The sequence below is a fragment of the Lactuca virosa genome, chromosome 2 (genome assembly GCF_052849685.1).
Source record: "Lactuca virosa cultivar CGN04683 chromosome 2, Lactuca_virosa_CGN04683_v6, whole genome shotgun sequence".
In the NCBI taxonomy this organism is placed as follows: Eukaryota; Viridiplantae; Streptophyta; class Magnoliopsida; order Asterales; family Asteraceae; genus Lactuca; species Lactuca virosa.
In genome coordinates this window covers 20,394,654-20,404,079 of record NC_136427.1, presented here as the reverse complement: position 1 = coordinate 20,404,079, position 9,426 = coordinate 20,394,654, and the positions used below count along the sequence as shown (strand labels likewise).

The 9,426-nt window shown below is 29.9% G+C and overlaps 1 protein-coding gene and 1 long non-coding RNA gene across 2 annotated transcripts; one reads left to right on the top strand and one right to left on the bottom strand.

Moving 5' to 3' along the window:
- Nucleotides 1-733: 733 nt before the first annotated feature.
- LOC145158950 (CO(2)-response secreted protease-like) lies at nucleotides 734-9,332 on the bottom strand. The gene is made up of 9 exons (XM_079077813.1): nucleotides 9,132-9,332; nucleotides 7,956-8,206; nucleotides 7,695-7,806; nucleotides 6,334-6,838; nucleotides 5,159-5,265; nucleotides 4,828-5,070; nucleotides 3,309-3,423; nucleotides 2,480-2,690; nucleotides 734-1,467 (listed from the first exon to the last, which is right to left on the bottom strand). Exons 1-9 carry the CDS (start codon nucleotides 9,293-9,295, stop codon nucleotides 920-922), a joined length of 2,256 nt encoding a protein of 751 aa, XP_078933939.1. The 5' UTR covers nucleotides 9,296-9,332; the 3' UTR covers nucleotides 734-919.
- On the top strand, nucleotides 6,727-7,598 carry LOC145158951 (uncharacterized). Its single transcript, XR_013737373.1, has 2 exons — nucleotides 6,727-6,861; nucleotides 7,460-7,598. It is a non-coding gene; the product is annotated as an uncharacterized LOC145158951 (long non-coding RNA).
- Nucleotides 9,333-9,426: the final 94 nt, after the last annotated feature.

Here is a 9,426-nt window from a genome sequence, read left to right as displayed (position 1 = left end):
AGTAATCAATAAAAAAATTCACTTTTATAACAATTTTAGTGAATATATCAACAAAAGCATCGTAAAAATGAATCGGTGAGATGTTTTTTCGGTATTTTTTTATGAATCATGTTATTTTTTATTCATATAGTGACTTATTTGTTTTGTTCGCCAAAAAAATATGCTGAAAAAAAATTTCTTACTTTCCTACCAAAAAAATTGTTACCGGATATATATATATATATATATATATATATATATATATATATATATATATACACACACACACACACACACACGCACACACATATGTATGTTTGTATGTATGTATGTATGTACGTATGTATGTATGTATGTATGTATGTATGTATAGTTTAAATTTTTTACATTTTCGCTTACATTTTTTTTAGTTTTATTTGTATGAATTTTTCTAGTTTTTTGATGTTTTGTTCGAATACAATTTTTTTTGCTACACTATTATACTTTCTAAACTTTTATTTATTATAACTTCTTACTATCATTTTTGTGAGAAGCCGATTGTATGCCTAGAACATATAAAAATTATTATATTCCACTTAAAATACTTATTTTTCTATCGTTTTCTAGAACAAATTTAGTGTTCTTAATCAAGTTTCTTTCTTTCATATCATAAAACGACGGTAGCAAGGTATTACTGGTACGTTACACGTTACTAGCATATTAGCTTATTTTTGTTACACATTGGACATAAAATAAGATAGTTGAAAGCTAAAAAGGCTAAACAAGTTATCTCAATAAAAAAGTGGTGTACCACATTTACTTAACAAGATAAAGTGTATTACAATTTGCAATAACCAATACAAGGAACTCACATTTATTATAGGAAAAGCCCATAGGTCATTTTCTTTTTATCTATACTACTACATGAAGACTATAACTTCCGCAGAATTGTGTTTTACTTTTACTTGCTCACAACAAATGGACTCCTCACTCTATACTTTCCGTTTGACCATGTAATCGCCCCAAAACTATCTTCACCCAATTTACCATTGGATTTAAAGATCACTTCATAAGTTTGTTTTTTATTCCTCTCTGTAAATTCCAATGTACTTGGTGAAACTTTTACCTTCAACCCTTTTGGGGCTTCCACTGAAACAGTATAACTTGTGTCATCACCATCAACATTTGTAACCGTTCTAGTTACTCTTCTTTCTTTCCCATTAAAATTAGAAATCGCTATTGATGGGTAGTTCATATTAGACACCGAGTTATAATTTGAGTCAGAGGGACATGAAAAATTTTGAGGAAGTGTAGAGGAAATGCGTTTAATTCTAGTGATAGAATAGCCAATGTTGCATAAGAAATGTAGATAATCAATTATTTCGGTTTCGTAAATAAGGCCTGGTTGTAATGGGCTTGATGCAACTTGCCCTGCACCAAAATCATATGGTGTAGCGATTGAACCGAAGTTTGTTGTTATTGGCTTCTTTATGTTGTTTGTTTGAGTTGCTGCAATTGAAAAGGTTTACATGTGAGAAATGGCAATGTACATTCATTTATGGGATAATCACAAAAATGGCCATCTTTTTTATCCATAACACAAAATAACCACTAATTTTGCAAGTTTCTTGTTAAATTGCGAAATTACTTTATCCCGACAAAAGGCACAAAAAGCTAGAAAAAAAATTTCTATGAAAATATTCATATACTTTAATTTCTTCATATTGTTTGTTTGGATTGTATGGAACATGGTTAGATATAAGAAATAGCAGTGTGTCATTTATGGGAAAATCACAAAAATAACCATCTAATGACCGATAAGTTTCCAATTGGTTAGTTTCCGATTTTTCAAAAAGTTGTGAAATTACTTTTTACTGCAAAAAGCTACAAGAACGTTTAGGGGTTGTTTCATTTTACTGAACGAGCTTAATGGGTTAAGCTTGTAATTTCAACTTAATCCGTATAAATGACTTAATGGGTTAAGCCAGATGCCTATCTTAATGTAATCAAACATCATTTTCTAAATGATAAATATTGTGAACATTGTTCGTTGAAATGTAACGATAAAATGATCACTTATCTTTGTTGTGCACATAGTTCATTCAGTCTAGAAAAGAAATAGACCTAAACACGTATTATAAAACTGGACACTAATTAACTATTCAACTACTATACCTATGCATGACTTAATTGGGGAAAAGACCCCTTAATGTATTTATTTTTTCGCGAAGTTGTTTATATTTCACAATTTTAATAAGTTCGCAAACATAATTGAACAATATAATTTTAAAAAATATATATTTGAAGGTATTTTTGTGGTGTGAACCATTCAAAAAACAATTTCACAATTCCCAACTTACCAATTGTGAATTGGTGCCGATTTTAATGTTAAAAAAGATGGTCAATTTTTTAAACCACACATCTTATACCGGTCATTTTTTGTGATTATCTCTTCATTTATCATGTACATTGAAATATATTTCCATGTGTAAACCATTGTTATTAAATTCTTTACACTAACCTGTTGTCATGATTGCTGATCTGATTGCAGATGGGCTCCAATTGGGATTTTGAGATTTGATCATTGCTGTGAGGCCAGAAATATGTGGGCAAGCCATTGAAGTTCCTGAAATTATATAAAACTGTGGAGGATTCTTTCCATTGAGTGTTGCTACTGAATCTTTGACTGGCCATGAAGCAAGAATCGCGACACCTGGTGCTGCAACATCAGGCTGCAAAGTAAAACAATCACAAAAGTTTTTTAATTAGTATATAATTATACTAAGAAAGTATGCAATCAGGTTTGTAATATTAAATCCGACCTTGATGCTGGAATATGAAAACTAACCTATATTTCAGGGGTCTCATTTGCCAAACTTACAAACTTAAAAGAAAATAAATAAATAAATAACTTCCGATTTTTATACTAAACCCATGTCGCTCTTTGTGAACAAAAGGTTCTAGCGGCTTATAACTTATGTATAACTTTTTTAAAACCATAGTGATTTTTAACATCTCAATAGTTTGATACATATTTATTACATTAACTCTAATGATAATCATTATTTATGATAAAATAGGTGTTAATGTTACAAATAAGTAACAAAATATTTGTTTTTTACAAAACATTATTGTTTTTTTTTTAAGTTTTATTAGAAGGTAAACGTCTGTAATGTTTGTTCACAAATTAACATTATAACGGTTATAATATTTATTTTTTTAAAGAAAAGTATTCTTTTTAGATGTTTCAAATAGTTTGTTACCTATTTTTTTTATATTAACCCTAATAATAATAACAAGTATTTCTCATAACAATAAAACTAAACTTTCATAACATAAAGTGACCTTGCCTTGAGTATAGCTTTTGTAGCAAATGAAGGACCCCTAGCTGAGAAGTAAGCGACTACTGGGGCTGGTTTATATCCAGTCATTGATACACTTGGTAGAATAGTTGCCACAGGTTTCCTTCACATATTCCCTCAAATTAGTCGTTGATGATTTTTTAGTACCAAAAAGTAAAATCAATCTAGTCCCTTTTAATTTTCTTTTGTTTTTTTAATCCAATTAAGGTAGTTTTTACTACCCACTAATCGTATACAAATGGAATAGAGGAAGCCACCCCTGTTTTGTTTTGAGGTAATTGTTAATCTAGCCTAATTAAATAATTACTTAATTATTTTTAGCCAAAAATTAGCAATTGTCCAAAAATAGCCCAGGAAACCGTAGGTAATTAGAATGGGCTACTGTTTCGCCAAATGGTCTACTGTTTCGGATTAAATATAATTTTTTTTTTCCATTTTGAACATCTAAAACCGTATGTTATTTTAAAACCTACGGTTTTCTCTCAACAAACTGCGATTTCCCAAACCGTAGCCTATGGTTCTGGGTTAAAGTCTATAATTTTTTTTTTAAATAAATGGAAAGTAGTTTTTCTTAGAATTATTTTGATAAAAAAATATTGTTCGTAAAATGTAGAGTAGTTTTTTATTGGTTATAACCTTTTTTTTGAAAAAATCGAAAAAAAATCGTAGGTTTAAGGGAACCTACGGTGTACAACCTTTTAATATACAAACTGTGCATTAATTGATTGTACACTGTAGGTTTCTTGGAAACCTACGGTTTCGTTATTTTTTTTAAAGTTTTTTGAATAAAAATCATGGAATCATAACATAGACATAATTGGTTACAAGTTACAATATTTAAAAAAAAAACGAAAAAAAATCTGTAGGGTTCATACGAAACCTACGGTGTACAAGTCCACACTGCACAACCTGTGCATTGTGGACTTGTACACCGTAGGTTTCGTATGAAGCCTACGGTTTTAATAAAAAAAAAATTCGGTTTTTTTTTTAAAAAAAAGTTATCCCCATGTACAAAAACTACTTCTAATCAAGAATACGGTAAAATTTTAATAAGAAAAATAGATGTATCTCGTTGTTCTTCGGGTGCTCTATTGAGAGAAAATAATAGGCAAACAAAGGAAAAAATACCAAAAAGTAACCTAATCTGAAAAATTATACATTATATACTATGAGCCAATGGGTCACGAAAGAATAGACGGGCCGGGAAACAGTAGCTCATTGTCCTAAAACAGTAGATTACCCCCCTTTGACCGTAGTCAACTCTAGTCATCTACTTTTTTGGGGGCTATTTTTGGCTAAAGTCTTTTTTTTTTTGCTATTTTTTAATAGGTAATTAGGAAAAATGGCTATATTAGTAATTCCCTCTTTTGTTTTTCTTTAATCAGTTCAATCTAATTCACATAATTGTTGCTTATTATCTTCCTTTAAAATTCAATTTCATAGTATCAAACATACATTAATAGACATGATAAACAATATAGTTGCAATAATTCAATTTAATATTTACCTTTTGGTTTTAGCATACGATATAATTTTACTCCCAGCATTTCGATCAACCGTAGCCATTGGAAATGATCCAGAAGAGGTAGCCACTCCTCTTGCATTATTACTAACAAGAATCATCCCAAGTGCACCAAGTCGTTTAATACGTCGTAGTTTTTGTTTCACTGTATATATTCCGTCTCTATGCTCACAAAGAACAATGTGTCCCTTTACTTTGTTCACATCTAATGCACGTGGTATGCAGTTTCTGAAAAACTCAGGTGTTATAAATGAATTAATCAAACTTAAAGTGTAAAAGATGAAAATTTACTTGAAAATTTTGTTAATAGAATTACCTCGCATCAACTTCGTCATACATGCTAAAATTTCTTTTGGCCGATCTTCCATAAAGTAACCGGTGCACCGGAGATTTATCGATTTGTGCGAAGTTTATCCCTCCACCCTTGAATTTAAGAGAAATTATGTCTTAGTCCTTCAAATTAAGTTCATAGTTCAGGTTTAACCCTTGACAGTGTATGTTTTTATGATCTATCATTTAACCATTAAAATTTATAAAATTTTCAAAAACCATCTTTAAAACCTGAAAAATAATTTTCTAATTGTTTTTTTTTAATTTGTTAAAGAAAAAAAAAAAACTCACAGTAATTTTATTGAGAGAAAAACCAAAAACAATTCTTTCAGTGATTACGTTTACACAATAATTTAGATTTTCTAATAAACCATCTTTAAAACTGAAAATTTATTTTCTGATTATTTATTTTTAAAATTTGTTATAAGAAAACAATAACAATATTTTTTTTTCCAATGAAAGACCTAAAATTTGAAAATAATTCTTTCAGGATTACCTTTAATTACCAAAGTAATTTAGATTCAAAAAATATATATATCTTAAAAACCAGAAAAATAATTTTCTAATTGTTTTCTTTTTAGCTTATTACAGGAAAACAATCACAATAATTTTTTCAAATGAAAAACCAAAAATTTGGAAAACAATCACAATAATTACAGGAAAACCTTTACATTTACCACAATTATTAAAAACACGTTTGAAACCGGAAAAATAATTTTCTAATTATTTATTTTTAAAATTTTCTACAAGAAAATGGTCACAATAATTTTTTCAAATGAAAAACCAAAAAATCGAAAAATTCATTTTAGTGATTTCCCTTACCACAATAATCTAGAATTGTTTTTTTTTTCAACATCTTTAAAACTAGATTTTTTTTTTACAGGTAAAAAATACTCCCAATATTTTCTTTCACACCTCGTTCCCGAGTTTAACAAAACAAAAAAAGAGAAGAGAAAAGAAAGTCACGAGAGAAAAAAAAAAAAAAAAAAAAAAAAAAGAAAACAAAATTTTCTTTTGTGTTCCCGAGTTGGAGAGAAGTGGAAGGAAAATGAACGATTTTGTTCTTTCCAATTTCAACACCAATTTCTTTTATTTTCTCAAATTTCCACCCATTTCTTTCTGTGCTTAAGTTGAACTTGGGAACCGAGTGTCAGTGATTACCTTTACCACCGTTTTATCACCCAAAATAATATCCGCCTGAAAATCCCGATCAATCGAAGTCGCCGCCACCGTAAGTATCCACGGCGCAATATTAACAACCGATTCCCGATTCGGCCCATCATTCCCCGCCGAACAAACCACCATAATCCCCTTCTCCACCGCATGAAACGATCCAATCGCAATCGGATCTCTATGAAAATTCGGCCCAAATCCCGCCGAAGAACCAAGCGATAGTGACAACACATCCACACCATCTTCAATCGCATCATCAAATGCCTTCAATATAACCGATCCAAGGCACCCTCGAGCCCCACATACACGATACGCCGCCACCCTTGCGCCGGGAAAACCGCCTTTGGCGGACCCCATCGCGAGCCCGTAGTAAGAAGCGTTGGAGACGGTGTTTCCGGCGGCTGTTGAGGCGACGTGGGTCCCATGTCCGTTCATGTCCCTTGGGGTGCTGTAATCGCCGATTGTTCTGTAATACCTTGCTCCGATTACTTTCCTGATAACATATTTTTAACTCAGGTATTGTTATTACAACATTGTACTTTGAAAATTCTTCATAATTATAGCAATATGCAATTAGGTAGGATTTTTAAAGTAGATTAATAAGAAAAAGAAATTGGAAATACAATGTTATAATTAGGTAAGTTTTGGAGAGTTTAATGCCTTGATAAGAATAAAAAAAACTTTGAAGTATAATTATGTAATACAAAAAAATTAAAGTAGGATGTTATAATAAAAACATGTAAATGAAAGTAAGTTGTTGATTACTTGATTTCTACCCAATTACATTCAAATACAAATCAAATTCACTCCTAAAGTTGTGTAGATTATTTGTGTAGGCATGTAGTATTGCCTTAATAGGAAAAAAAAAGTATAACAATATGCATATATAAATGAAATTCTTTTGTTATTTCTTGCATTTAGCCCAAAAAACCCAAAAAATCCAGTAGTGTAGAAAAATAAAATATTGTTATTATAGTGCATCCCCTTAGAGTTTGTGTTATGGTAGTTGTATCCATGTATACACACTAAAAGTAAGTACTTCTAAAAAATAGTATTATTCTTCACTTTTTTTATTCTCATTTTACGGATTAATTGTTGTTGTTGTTGTCTCCAGATAAATGATGTTTAAAAGATATTTGAGAAGAATGACAACACATTTGAGGAATGGAAGGGGAAAATAAATGTGGGCAAATCTGTAAAATGCTAAGACAAAATGACAAAGTTTTATTTTACTCGCTATCTTTATGACTTTATTCAGTCGTTCTTTCTGCATTAAATCAAAAAATAAACAACACTTGAAATTAATGAGGGCAAATTTGTAAAATGTTAAGATGGATGTTTTAAGGTACCTATTACAATTTGAACTTGTGAAGTCCCTCCCGTTCATGCAAGTTCCTTTCCATTTTGATGGAATTGGTCCAAAACCTTCATCATTGAAACTCTCTGCCTCCGGCCAAATACCTGATTCATTTATTTATTATTATTATTATTAATGATAATAATAATAATAATAATAAATAAATAAATAATAATAATAATGGTGATTATGATAATAATAATAATAATAATAATACTAATAAGGGTACTTTAATATATGTGTAACTAACTACCTGTGTCTAAAACACCTATGATGAGATCTGAAGGTGCGTTTGAACTTTTGGTTGGTTTAAAATCAGTCTCGACTCCCATTTGGTATTTAAGGAAATCCCATGAACGTGTTGTGTGAAGTTGGAGGACTGGATCTGGAAATACCGAAACTACCCCTGGTTTTTCTGCCATATCTTTTGCCTCTTTATCGGTTAAACGCGCAGCAAATCCCAAGAAGCTGTTTTGGTATTTTTGCACGACTGCATCTTTTTTACTGGCCCAAATGAAGGGTAGGTTTCATTAATTTCTCAAACAAACAAACACAAATGTATGAATTATCTGTTTTAACTATTTAATATTTTCATTTTTATGGAACCTTTTAGATGACAATTTCAACCCATTTATGTAAATATGGGTAGATTTCATGTAATATATGTTGTTCAATGAGTCAAATGGGTAAAACTTACAAACTTAGTTAAAAACCAAAATGCGTCAAAAGTCGCAAAAAGTGTATTTAAATGATTAAAACACTAAATTGTTTTATTTAAAAAACGTATATTTTTATATTTGTAGTGTAATATTTATAATTGTATGTAGGTTAAATTCAAGAAATTGAGTTGGCATTCTACTTCCATTTCTTCCTATTACAACATTGTACTTGAAAAAATCTATCCAAATTATAACGGTGATATAAAACAATTTTCACTGCTATATTTAGGTAGATTCTTCAAAGTATAATTGAGAATATAGGGCTATACTTTGGTAGATTTTTTAAAATACAATTTTAATTAGAAAAAAAAAACTGTTATAAAAAAGAAATTAAAGTAGGATGCTATAATACATAAACAATCAAAAGTACAATACTTTTTCTTGCATTTAGCTCTATTCAAAATAAAGTTCAAGCTTTATTTGAAAATTATCCAATTCCTAACTTCATTTCTTTGTATTATAGCATTCTACTTCCGATTATTTTCTTATAGCATTAAATTATACAAATTTTATTATTAGAACATTATCATGTCATATGACATTTGCTATAATTGTGTAATTTTTCAAAGATACAACGTTGTAACAGGAAGAAATGAAAGCAGGATGCTACAATAAACAAATCAATAAAACTACTATTGTTGTTTCTTTCATTTAACCCAAATAAAACCCGATGAAAAAGAATAAAAGTATGTGTGTGTTGATTGTGTTACCTTTTTACAAGGGAAGTGAGAAGTATATCATGGTTGTCCCTTGAGGTAGCAGCAGCACCCATGTATACAATATAAACATCATTATTTCCTTCTTCATCTGCCTTAATTTCTCTAAACGAATATATAAAAAAGATGAAGCTACACAAAACATAAAGACTTTTCATGCTTTTGCCTTAAGAATTGTTTCTATGTGACAAACACACATAATACGTATATATAGAAAAAATATGTGGTTAGAGACTTATAGAGAATGATGGGAAAGAAAGTGAAGCACTAAGGTTGGAGAATTTGAAGT